Source organism: Syngnathus leptorhynchus, chromosome 3, assembly GCF_054491065.1.
Source record: "Syngnathus leptorhynchus isolate UIUO chromosome 3, UIUO_Slep, whole genome shotgun sequence".
Taxonomy (NCBI): domain Eukaryota; kingdom Metazoa; phylum Chordata; class Actinopteri; order Syngnathiformes; family Syngnathidae; genus Syngnathus; species Syngnathus leptorhynchus.
Genome location: NC_141197.1, coordinates 12,068,459 through 12,081,770, shown reverse-complemented (window position 1 = coordinate 12,081,770; position 13,312 = coordinate 12,068,459). Strand labels below are relative to the sequence as shown.

Below are 13,312 nucleotides of genomic sequence, written 5' to 3'. Positions count from 1 at the left end.
TAAATAGCCATTCTGAACAACCCCCCCCTCCCTTTTCTTCCATGCTCAGTGATACACTTGCCTGATACTCCAAGTTGATTGAAAACGTAAAGCCCAAAGATCAAGATTGAATAAGGAGATTATTAATGAGGACATTCTATCATCTCCAGAGAAGTCAAACAGTTTCCTGCCAGCTCAATTTGATCATCACTTAGCGAGGAAATCTCTGTCTATCTGCTCCTTTTTCCTGCTAATTAGTGTGGATCCATTTCTAGCACCCTTTTCTCAGAGACATGTTCCATTACAGCACAATATCCGCTGATTAAAAGGGAAAAAAAATCGGGGAAGTGATTGTGCTTTAATCCAGCAGTTGCTTAGACAAATAAAATCCCTGTGGGAGTTGAAGAGACAATCTCCTTCCCTTGTAATTGGCATTATCGTAAAACTCTGTGTCCTCAGTGTAACCCAAATGGGAGCCTCAGATACATTACTGTTACTGCTAATTGTCTTTTATTGTCAATAAATGCTAACCAGATACATTAAGTCACGTAGACGAGCATAAGGGCATTTGTTCTATTGTCTAAAATGCGGATGGACAATTAATTTTGCAAAGAGGCCACTTGAGAAACACTTTACGCGGCTCAAGCCAACATGTTATCCTTAACTTTGTATATGTATCTCTTGTTTCACTTAACTTGCTACGTGTAAAATTACATATTTACAAAAATATTTGTGTGCCAACCACCAAATCAATATTAGCCGTTCCTCGTCAGGACTCCCAAATATTGTTTAGTGGGAAATATAATATGATTGATACAGTGATGACTTCTAATACACCCAATATGTACAGTATATGAAACTGTAAAATTGCTTACAGAAAAATCTTCTTGGCCCTCTTTTTTTCCACCATGCAGGAAATACGAATGTTGCTAAACTGTTGTCATTTTTCCGAGTCTCTTTTTTTGGAGTGATGGTTGAGTAATAGTGGTGAGAATCCACAACATCTATAAGTGTGCCCAAAACATTCTAAATATAAGAAAACAATATATTTCACACTTTACTTTGGCTACATGATTACTGTGAGGGCCGGCCAGAGACTGCGGGTGGGGCGGATTCGGCCCCCGAGCCATATTTTGGCTACCTATCGGTCCAAAAACTTAACATGAAATCAAGGTTTTCCAACACTTGATTGATAGATGTAAAAAGTACAGGGCAACAAGCGATTGTATTCAAAGCAATTATCCTCTTGGATGTCTGTCTTCTCTCACAGATTTACTCACCTGACCACACGAGCAGCAGTTTTCCTTCCAATCCATCCACGCCTGTGGGTTCCCCTTCACCTCTCACAGTCACAGCAGGCGCTGCTGGCTCAGCAGGGACTGTGGTAACGTCTGCCAGCAACCCGTCTGGAAGACCAGGTAAAAACTTCTCCTAGTAGGAGCTCATGTACGCAGGCTAAAAAGAAGGTGGCGGCAGTTCCATCGCTGTGGCTGACAGGAATATAGAATAAATATAGGCTTTTCTCACAAGTTATCTGAGTGAATCCATTCCTTTTATCCCGGGTTTATCCGTGGAATCATTTCTCAGTTTTCAAATGTTTGTGAATGAATGCAACAAAGAGATTAGAGGGTATCCAGCAGTTTGAGCGAACACATCTTGCTGGCACATCTCTTGGCGAAACATCATGCAATGCAACTTGTGCAAAGTTGACAACAACGACAGCGCATCTTAAATTAGTACCTGACTTTCCGTGTCCACTATCTTTTATAGTCGCACAACCCACACAGCTTCACAGCGTGGCGGAGGTTCTCGTCACATCTTTTGCCCAGAGCTTTGACACTCGTGAATCTGTGGCTTGTTGACACGCATCTGTTTATATAATATTTCTTTTTTTTTTTTTTTTTATTTGAAGTGATTGAAATATTTAATGACAAGCCCCGGAACAACAATGGAATTGAAAGTGACTGAGGCTAGGGCTTTTGAGCTGCTTAAGGATTAAAAAAAAAAAGATTTGTTTGAAGTGGTTTTGAATTACATCGATGAAAAGCTTTTCTTCTTTTTTTATGTTGGACTGAGCAGAACTTTGTGTAGCATTTTATAAAGTGGCTTGTGGGTCTTTGTGTAGTTTTAATAATACGCCTCTATTTTTGGGCGAAGATTTTGTTACACTTTTATTATCGCCATGATAATTTTTAATTCTAGAAGACTTTTTGACTTCTTGACATTTGTTACAAGCATTTAAAAGACCGGCATGGATCCTTGCAGACATATTAAGAACCTAATGAGGGAAAAAAAAGAGATGGGGGAGACACCAAGCAGGAAAGCCCAGTGTGTTATTTTAATGGACAGTTGTGTCAAGTATGGTAATGGACTGCTGACAGCTGTCTCTACCTATGCTCCCCTCAGCTGTTGCTCTGCCCCGTGGACAGCTGTTCCACCAACACACAACCTTCACACATGCACACACACAGAGCTGCAATTTTTAATCTGGGTACCCAAAAGTGTGGAGCCCAAAAAGAAGTTCAGAAATGTTAAATCCTGGATAGTGAAATGAAGAAATGTCTGTCACATTTTGTGTGATGAGTAACAGAATGATTTAGTCCAACTCCAGACACAATTTAAGTGCAAAGGCCATTCATCATTACTCATTAGATGTTTCAGCAATTAGCCCTGGCGTTTTTCCCGTATATATGTGCATATATATTATTTATAGCCAGCAGGCAGGGGAGGCATGTGAAGTTCATGTCTCACTCATCTGGCAACAAGATGGAGCTAAATTCAAGTTCTTTTCATCCTTTCTTCTGAAGTCTGGAGTCTTTTATGCCAAGTGATGACAGAAAGCTACATATGAAGTGAGACATTCACTGGAACAATTGGAGGAAAACAATTTTTGGTCTTTTTTTTTTTTCTTTTGTGGTATGTTTAATACCAAACCTTCATTGTAAGGAACTCTTTGTCCCCTCTCTTTCCCAAAGTTCGTTTTGTCATTGGTAGTTGTTATCCCCCATTTTAGTGTTAGTGCATCAATCTGTTGAGGTGAAACACTTTATTTTCTCCATGAGAGAAAAAGAAATGCCCTGCCTGATCTCTAACGTCATGCTTTACCGTAATATAAATGAATGACTTGGTTTGGCAATCCTCCATCAGACATCACAGGCCTGGAAATTGCTGCAGGCAATATTTCTTGCAAAATAACCTGGAAAAGTTGTCAAAGTCAATTGTGGTTATGATTGCAAATTACAACAAGTATTTTGCTTGGCTTATTGTGCCCAAGGAAAAAAGGGATTTGTCCAAAATATATTTGGAACATTAGACACAAAGCAAGACAAAAATCACATATGACCAAAGAGTGAATTCACTTTTCCTTAATTGTCTCAACAAGCCAGAGATGCAGGATATGGAAACGGGGGCGTTAGACAAACTCCCAGCCAGCTCGCGTGTCAGGATGCCGCTCAGACGTCAGGAAAATGATGTAATCTCATTCTTAATGATAAAAATATCTTCTGACGCCAGTGAATTGGCTCGTCAGCGTGTTATGACAGTTTGCTGTTGCCGGTGTCTGTAGTCAGTGAGGCAAAACGTCAGCCATGTTGATATGGAACGAAAGCAGCATCACGTGTCAACAGTACACCTTTGTCATTTTGCTCAGGTACAAACCAGTGGCCGCGTCCCGGTGGACAGACCCCTTCTTCTCCAAATTATGAGAACTCCCTTCACTCACTGGTAAGCGTTTTTCTTTTGTGGGCCTATATGGATGCTCACTTTGGTGGCGTTATCATGACAATGAGGTTCCCGCAAATGTTTGCAAAGGATTAAGTGAAAGGTCAAGGATAACTGAACAATACCTGTCCCCTAGGACTTGCCATCTGTCTCCTGCTCCAGGATTGACACTTGGGGGGGGGGGGTTAGTTCAAGGGGCTGCGAGCAGCTGTATGCAGAGCCACTTCTCCCAGATTCCTTTGCTGCCATGCTGCAGATTTAATTTCACCCCATAGAGACATTGCCTCAATCCATGTAAAATAAAAGTAGGAGTCAGATTTTCCAAGTAGCCAAAGTTATAATTGCCAGTAGAGTTTGGAAAGCCCCCATGACTTTGGAGCAACTGTCTAAACATGCCACTTGAGGATTTCATCACAGATGAAGTGACTAATAGCTGATGGATTGAGACACTCTCGGTCATTTTACACAATGAGTAAGCCAGCAGGTTTCCACTTGCCCCATGTGACATCGAAGTATATATAAAGCGTATTCATTTGAAGCCTGTAATAGATTCATTGCAGCATTTTTATTCCAAGAGCACCCAATGAAAGGAGAGATACACATCGACTGGTGGGTGCGCTGCAATAAAAAACTGTGGCCCTGTCATGTTTTCATGCTACTGTGCAGTAATTTTTTTTTTTTTATTGAACCACAAAAACATACCACGTTTGTCCAGCAGGAAGCGGTTGTGCCTTTTTGATTGGCAGTCTCTGTGGTGTTGCAATCCAAATTCTGAATCGCAGTAAAACTCATGGCCAAGGGTTTGAAAACTAGCTGCAGAAACCACACACACTGTTTTATATTGAAATTGTGAATAGACTTTTATGCTCAAGATGAAAGACGTAACCATTAATGTCATAAGATAGCACACAACAAAACACTTTCATCCTTACAAACTGATTAGTCAGCAGATGTTTGCCGGTCTGCAAATCCTTTTTCTTCTCAAACTCTCGCTCTCTCTCTTTCTTGTTCTCTCAATGAATATCTGCTCTTTCTTAATCCTCTTCTTGTTTGTTTGGACTTTGACAGAAAAACAGAGTTCAGCAGCAGTTACATGAGCATCTTCAGGATGCCATGTCTTTCTTAAAAGATGTCTGTGAGGTATTTTAGATCCAGCTCTTTTTATCTATAACGTGTTCCATAAGTCATTGTCCACTTTTTGGTTGCTCTCATGACCTCGGCATTCAATCGTTATTTTTATTTTGGACTCTATTTTGCCATTGTTAGGTTGTGTTATTAGATTGCCACAATCTGCTTCAGTGCAGATGTTAATCCACTCCATGTGACTTTCAAACAAACAAGTGTATGTATTTATGTTGATGTTTGGAGCGCTTGTGATGATGCCTTTGAATTTCCTTTATCTTCACTTTTCAAATCCACGCCATCCAATCAGTGTTTTCAATTTTAGGTCCTAATGTGCTTATACTAAGCTGCTCTGTCGTTCCCCCCAACCCACTCCTCCCTCCCTCTCCCCGTGACCCTCTACTCTGCAATCCCTCAGTCGCGAATGGAGGATCGTCTTGACCGGCTAGATGATGCGATCCTTGTTCTGAGAAACCACGCCGTGGGCTCCACCGCCAGTCTGCCCAGCGACATCCACAGTCTACTGGGCCAGGCGCAAAATGGGCAACTGGCAGCCATCGGAGCAAGTTTCCCCGCCTCAGCGTTGGCTTCCAGTCGGACCACAGCGATGGTACAAAGACCCGATTAAAGATGTGCATTTTTCTGTCTCCTTAATCAAGATAATGTGTTTGAAATACATCTGGGAAACAAAACCCTTTTTTTTTTTTTTCCCACATCTAACTACTGCCACCTGTTCAGAAACACTCCATCACCATGTGACGAAAACACACACCACACACATACTACATGTGCTTCACTCAAATCACTTATTTCAGCCTGGTAAAATAGTATCAGTATTGTAGTATCAGAGCATTTTTGGAGTACCCCACAGTAAAGAGCACTGTAGAAAATATGAATAATTGGGAATGTTCCAACAAAATTCACAACGGCTTCACCGAAAAGTATTCTTCTGAAATTCTGCAACAATGTATCGTTTCAACCAGACCTCACGTCGTTTGCTCTTTTAATACTATTTGCGCCACCCATACATGAAATGTCTCCTTCCTCAATTGATTTTGTCGTGTTTGTTATCGAGCACCATGCCGCGGCAGTAATGTTAAGCGACTGTGACTGCCAGATAGACCATACTGTGTTTGCACTAAGACAGTGCTTCCTGTGTGGGGAGAGCTCCCCTCCAACAGGCTCACCAGCCTCGACACAGCCACGGGCTTTTAGTCTGGATGGCAGCCCACCTCCCCCCGCCTTTTTGTCCCCCCTTTTCATCGCTTCTTTTTAACAAGCAAGGAAATGTGAATGGTTGGAAACGTGTGTCTTCACCCCGTGCCTCCTCAGCTGTATGATAATCAGGCCCAGCCATGAAAATGGCAGCCTTCTTTTCTTGCCAGAACCCCGGCATTCCCCTCCTCCTCCTCCTCCTCCTCCTCCCGTGCACAAAGACTAGTGAGGGCACCTGTTGAGAGCACAGCAACGATTAGTGTAGCGCCGAAGAAGGGGAGGGTTAGGAGGTTAACCAAGGCCAACAGTGACAGGGGATTACATCAATAAACATTTGGGCTGGAAAGCAGGGAGATACCCTCCAATCTCAGTGACGCTTTCTCTGTCTTCTTTTGGAGGTAGAAAGAGAATTGGACAAAGAAAAGCCTGTGGTTAACATCTGAAAGAATAGTAATGTGTACTAGTTTTTATATGTCATGACCGGGGATTCAGTTTAGCTTGATGTCTTTTGAACACCAAAGAAATCTAAAAATAGTCTACTTTTCGACATGAAAAAGAGTCTTAGTTGCGGTTACAGACAGTCATGAGTAAACTGTTCCTCAACTTGGCCTGTTTTGTACAAAGTTGACATTTTTATTTTCCCTCCCAAAAATGAATGCATGTTTCAAGGCAGCATTTTACTTTCTTTTTTTTTTTTTTTCTTCCATCTTTGAACTTTTTTAAAATTCTTCCACAAGATCTAGCTGTTTCTTTCTCGCTGCTTGGTCTTGCTGTTGTTTCATTCGCAGAGGATGTCAACTTCCCGTCTTGACAATGCACCTCCTGTTTTTGTCGCAGGGTTCTTCCCATGCCGACGACACCGCTAGTCTGAACAGCCACGGAGGTCTGCCGAGCACCGGCTCCTCGTCCAGCACAGAACTCAACCATCAAGTGGAAGCATTCCGAGGTCTGACGCTCCCCCCGCGCTTCTTCTTGACCCATTTTATAGCCGATAGCCAGCTTAACTTAACTTGGCTTTTTCTCGCCTCCTCCAGGCTTGGCCAGTCAGGTAGCTACCGCTTTGGCGCTGAAGGTAGAGAGGCAAGACAAGGATGACATGAACGATTCCCTCTCGGGCGATGACAAGTCGGATGATGAAAGCGACAGTTTGAAAACACCGCGCGCTGGCACGCGTACAAGGTACAGGCGTCAGTACTTCATGTGGAATGTGGTGCTTTTGTTATGTTATGTAAACTAATCCAAATATGTTAAACATCAGTAAATATTGCATGAAATTGTTACACATGATTATTCGGTCGTTGTAATCAAACCAACCTCTTTTGTTCAAAAGTGTTTTCTTGTACCCACGCAGTCTGACCGAGGACGAAGACCTGAATCCGGAACAGAAAGCGGAGCGTGAGCGAGAGCGGAGGATGGCCAACAACGCCCGGGAACGATTGCGGGTGCGGGACATCAACGAGGCCTTCAAGGAGCTGGGTCGCATGTGCCAGCTACACCTGAAGAGCGAGAAGCCTCAAACCAAACTGCTCATCCTCCACCAGGCCGTGGCAGTCATCCTCAGTTTGGAGCAACAAGTTAGAGGTGTGTGTTCAAAGCCTGTTCCGAACGACACTGCCTTTTTTTTTTTTTTTATTGTGTAACTATGAAGCTATATTTATATGACTTTACAAAGTTTTATATTATAACTTCATATGATTTTGTCCGTTTGGCTCCATAGAGCGGAATCTTAACCCCAAAGCGGCCTGCCTAAAGAGAAGAGAGGAGGAAAAAGTGTCGGGCGGTTCCGGTGACGGCCAACAAGGTCACACGGGGGTCCACCCGAGCTTGACTGACACATCCAACCCCATCGGCCACCTCTGAGGCTCAGACAGGTACACCTCACTGTGCATCCAAGCCATCTCTTCATGATGTGCTGACAAAATGTAAAGGTCCTTCTCTCATCTTTTTCACCAACAGTCCAAAAGCCAAACTTAGTGTGTGTCATGTTATATAAAATGGCAGCAAAACATAACAGAGGCCCTTCACATTGGACAAGCTACAGTAGGACTAGGTAACGTTGGGCCACTCTATTTGATGAATCACCAAATGAATCAACAATTAACTGCTTGCCAATTCATTTCTTTTTTTGATTGAGGGTCTGATTGAACATCTCGAGAGTCATTTCGCTTCTCTGATCTGAAAGTGCACATCACAGTGGATAGAGAAAGTGAACACACCTGTTTTTGTGAATGTGTGAAGAATTGACTGCAAGTGATCGGATTTTCTTACGTATCTATTTAGCTAGCTAGCTATGACTAGTTCTATATCTATCGACAGTGTCTATCTCTGTACCTTTCTTTACCTGTCTATATTTCTCTAGCTATCTCTATCAGTATGTACAATATTTACAATACTGGCATAGCCCTCCAGCTCTCTGTTTGCCTCTCTCTCACTCTATCTCTATTTTTATCTCTCTATAGCTTTCTGTGCAGTATCTATCTACAGAATCTTTATAATTATCTCTCTCTCTCTCGCTGTCTCTTTTTTTTCTTCATCTCTTTCACTCTCTGTAGCTCTAGCTCTCCAATTCTATCTCTCTAGCTTTGTGTCTGTTTTTGGTCTGTCTCTTATCATGTTCTCATTATCACTATCTCGAAATCTTTATCTCACTGTCAATCCCCTCTCTGTCTCTACCTCTGTATTTCTGTCAGTCTAATTACACTAGTCAACAGATTTTACTTTTTTTTTTTTTCGACAAACATAGCACTCCTTTTTTTTTTCTTTCTTCGCCGGTTCTTCCAGTCCGAGGCACTATGGTCAAAGCATTGAAGCAGTATGTGTTCACTTTTTGCATCAACTACAAATGTGTTTCACATTTTCATTGACGTCATAGTGCCTCCTCTGATGATCCAATTTATCTTGTCTGTGACAGATCAAACTCGCAGAACATTTTGTCCCCTCTGAGATGGCGACTCCTCTGATAGAGGGGGCTTCCCACTTCTCGCCACCTTGCAGAGGAGAATAGACCACCAGAAGCCAAAATCACACAACTAACGCAATCCAGTACGCAGACTGATAAGGAGCCCGCGCGGTACTCCGTCCGCAAATTTCTCCCCCAAAAAGCGAGAAGAATCTCGAGCACATATCACGCAGATCTGCAAGAAGCGTGTGGCTTCTGAACAATCAGACTTCGCAATCTCCTCCGACTATGTGGAGGTTGCCTCGTGCCTAAACTGAATTGACGTATGCATTGTAACAGCAACTTTTATTTTTGTTCTCCTTCTATTTATTGCGCCCATGAGCTCAAAGTGTATGTCTTAAGGGGAAATGTATACAGTTTTCAGTTTCACCCATAGTTTGTCCGTGTCGTTACAAACAAAAGCAAAGAGATGAAATGAGGGAAAAAGTGAGATTGGCTGTGTTCGAAATCACTCCCTATGCACTATTTAATGCTCTTCATAGCGAGTGTCTCATTTTGTAGTGCTTTCCGAATATCTAGTGAACATAAATTCTCCCCCGTTCAATGCTCTTAATGTATCCCACAGTGCCGCTTCAAAAGAACTGTCAGAAAAGTTCCAGGACTTGAGATTTCCAAATCCAAACTATGAGTTTCCAATTTAGTGTGACTAAATGGAGATACATTGCTTTATTTTGTATTCATTTTGTAAAATTGACCGTAAATTCCACATTCTTATTCTAATTTATTTATTTGTTCAATATTTATTGCGGAGGTTCCACCAGTTGACATCTGTTGATCCGGTAGGCAACATTTGCGCACCCGAGTAGGGTTCAAAACAACTTTTCATTTGAATGTCAAAAGTGCACTGGTTAGTTCACTTTATTGTTAGCCTAGTTGCATCATTGCCTGAGTCATTCATAACTTTGTTTTCCAAAATCTTTCAAATGTACCAATGTATTTGTTTTTGGTTTATTTTCATTGTTTGTTTGGTTTCTGAAAACTTTCAAATACGACATGAGCAACAACATACAAATAGAAATCCCTATACAGTGGAGGCTTGAGATACATCATTAATCATATTTCACTGAGGAAAAAGAATATATGCCTGTTGCTCTAAGGGATATAAGTAACTTCCCATTGCGTGTTAGCATTGAGTTAGCGAGCGTTAAGACAAAGTTACGTGGTTCTTTAAACAGTACACAAGCATGAATTAAATCGAGCTCACTGTCATCATGCATCGCTTGTATTTCAAATGTTTCTTCACAGGCCAAGACAAAAAGACGGCTAAACAGCGAGTGCCTCGTTCTAAAAAACAAAACAAAATCACAAGTCAAGCACCACTTGATTGGTGATTAGGCAGTTGGGAATGAAGGAGTAGGGATGATTCCGAACACAGCCAGCAATTTGGCCGTTTGTAACGCATGTTTAAAAAATAAACTAGAAACAAAAATCCATTTATAGTTATGTTGAATTTTTACTTTTTATTCTCCCATTAAGCGCATGTACTAAGCAAACGTTTGTGTTCATTTAGTTTCAGTCATCCATCCATGCATTTTCTGTACCGCTTTGTCCCCACGGGGGTCGCGGGCCTGCTGGAGTCTATCCCAGCCGTCATTGGTCAGTAGGCGGGGGACACCCTGAACTGGTTGTCAGCCAATCGCAGGGCATAGTTTCAGTCATGTTTTGTTCATTGAATACAAAACAAACTCAAGTTTGACTAGAAGCTATCATTTTATTTGACATTGTAATAGGTTTAAAATGCTAAGAATACAATAATCACAGCAAATCTTCGCATTCCCAGCCTATTTGGAATGTCTTAACTAAAGGAGATTCCTTTAGCCAGAGTATTGTTACATGTAGTTTGACACTTAACCTTCTGTTTTCAATTTGTCATATTGCTTTAAAACAAATAACGACGACCACTTTTTTTTTGTCTGGACTGATTACATTATGCTTTTGTTTTCTCAATACAAAAAAGAAAGGTAAACTTTTGTGTCGTCATTTCTTTCAGCTTTCCGTTATATTGTGCTCAATCCCAATAAAATAAGGCCGACTTGATATTTCACACTTTGCTGAACGTATATTTGAAAAAATGTCATTTTGTTGAATTGTAGCACAACAATGAACAAGAGTAGATTTCTCTTTGGCTATGGCTTTATTTATGTTTTGATGTGCATGTTTTTTTAAGTCTTTGGTCCCTGCTTTATATTCCATTTAGTTGTCTGTATATTGTCTCCTGAGACTTTAGTGCAAAAAAAAAAAAGGGACTTCCATTAGACTCAAAGTAAAAGTTTACATTCGGAATCTATCGTTGAGCAGTTTTAGTTTGTCTTTTGTGTTTTCTCGGTCGGTATGTGGCCTTGTTGCTCATGACAGTATTCACACGTGTATTCATAACGTTAGCGCTAACGATCCATGTGACTTCCTGCTCCATTTCCTTCATATCATATGTTCTTCTTCGTATTTCTTTGCCAAGTTGCTGTATTTCCACATGCTTTTCCCTTGTGTAATATAGAAAAAGGAAAATCAAAAGGAAAGCGGTTTAAAAAAAAACAAAAAAAAAACGTTTGGCTTATTTTTCACCGTAGTTAGTCTTTTATACAATAATACTTTAAGAATATTTCTTGAATTCTAAATATTACTCTTTCTAGATTTTTGAAAGCAAAGTTTTGAGTAAAAAGTTTCTTACTTTATTTTACTATACTAGGTAGTAAAACATACACGGTTACTTCACCATAACCTGTTTCATTCTTACCGGAAATGTCAGTGTCCATTTGCAAGTCTCTCGTGGTTGACATTTGTGTCAAAACTTCAAACGTGTCAGTGCACATCTCAAAAATGCGGCAATGAGAGTTACAGTTTTCTGTCTTTTTTCAACAGAAAAACGTTATGTATATAACATTTATGTTACAATAAATGTGCCATCTTTTATAAACTTGAGTTGCTTGGCTGTTATTTCATTTTTATGTACTACTATTGCTCATCAAAAATTAATACACTTTATAATCTGGTAAAAACAACAAAAAACAAATAAAATGTTCAATTCTAGAAACTTATTGAAGTATAACTGTTCAAAATAATATTTTTTTAAGATTTTGTTTTCAATTGGCTAAATGTGGATATGAGGTAAAATTGGAAGTGAACAGGATATTATTGATGGAATAGAGGTTTTTGACATAGGAGAGGTAGTTATTCTCTCATTTTGCCAAATATTAGGCTTAATATATAAAAAATATTTCTAACAAAAACGTCATAAAAAACTCAAAAATCTCTCGCTCTCTTTCACAAAAAGTCATATTTCAACCAAAAGTCTCATAAAAAGAAAAACTCAGAAATCTCTCTCTCACATACACGCACACACACAAATTTCACAGGAAAAGAAGTCACTCTTAGCCAAACTCCCACACAACAACAAATTCTTACATAAGTCATCAGTCTTTACTTTGTTGTTTTATCCCAAGGTTTTTTCTTTTTTTTGTATTTTGCGTTTCATCTTGAGGCATTGTGTAAATTGTCAAGCTTCCGAGTGCAACCTGCCACTCCAGTATTGCATGTGATGGAGATGGATGCATCCCGAAAGGCTGCTGAAAATGCCGCTCTCCAAAACCTGGAAGTGCGCCGCTAGCGTCGTAAATCACGTTTGCTGGCGCATCTGACTTTCCAGATGTGAGCGCCCCTTGTGTCCTCCGAGGTCTGCGAGACCACATCCTCTCTCTGAGGCTCCACGCGAGGGCCACGTTAATCACTGCCGTCGCTTTTCAAAACTTCTTCTGGACAGGATGTGCAAGACCACCGTGTGTGCAGGCTGACTTCCTGTTGCAACCGCTGGGCCAAAAAGCCCTCGGCTGACGCTCCCCGAGCAGACCAAAAAGTCGACGGCTCCCTACGATGGGTGCACTTGTTGACATTACTGCTGCTTTGTTTCATTTCATTACTTCCATCTGAGAACTTAACAGGTTTTGGGCACTCATTATTTTATGCTCGAAGTCGATCCATCCATCCATCCATCCATCCATCCATCCATCCATCCATCCATCCATCCATCCATCCATCCATCCATCTACCCCCCCCCCCCCCCCATTTTTTTTTCAATGCATAGTCCTGGGCTCCCCCCAAAAAACTGACACGCCCAAAAAAACAGATGAGAATCAGACACACACACACAGACCTCCCCCCACAAAAACTTTTCTCTGGACCACGAAACTCTCATTGAAACCAATAGAAACTCGCTCACTCAGAGAGAGGGTGGGGCCAAATAGACAGTGGCCCTGCATCCAACGACTGGGGGGAGCATTCGAAGCGCATCACTCCCATTGTGTATTTACAGGCGGGAAAAAC

At 41.1% G+C, this 13,312-nt stretch overlaps 1 protein-coding gene across 1 annotated transcript in view; it reads left to right on the top strand.

Moving 5' to 3' along the window:
• The window catches only part of tcf12 (transcription factor 12), a 49,407-nt gene extending 37,516 nt beyond the window's left edge, over positions 1-11,891 (top strand). The window contains exons 13-20 of the mRNA XM_085907889.1: positions 1,250-1,397; positions 3,629-3,702; positions 5,240-5,431; positions 6,874-6,982; positions 7,071-7,215; positions 7,388-7,617; positions 7,754-7,907; positions 8,948-11,891. Coding sequence (XP_085764015.1) covers positions 1,250-1,397; positions 3,629-3,702; positions 5,240-5,431; positions 6,874-6,982; positions 7,071-7,215; positions 7,388-7,617; positions 7,754-7,896 — 1,041 coding nt within the window. The 3' untranslated portion in view covers positions 7,897-7,907; positions 8,948-11,891. The remainder of the gene's footprint in view (positions 1-1,249; positions 1,398-3,628; positions 3,703-5,239; positions 5,432-6,873; positions 6,983-7,070; positions 7,216-7,387; positions 7,618-7,753; positions 7,908-8,947) is intronic.
• Positions 11,892-13,312: the final 1,421 nt, after the last annotated feature.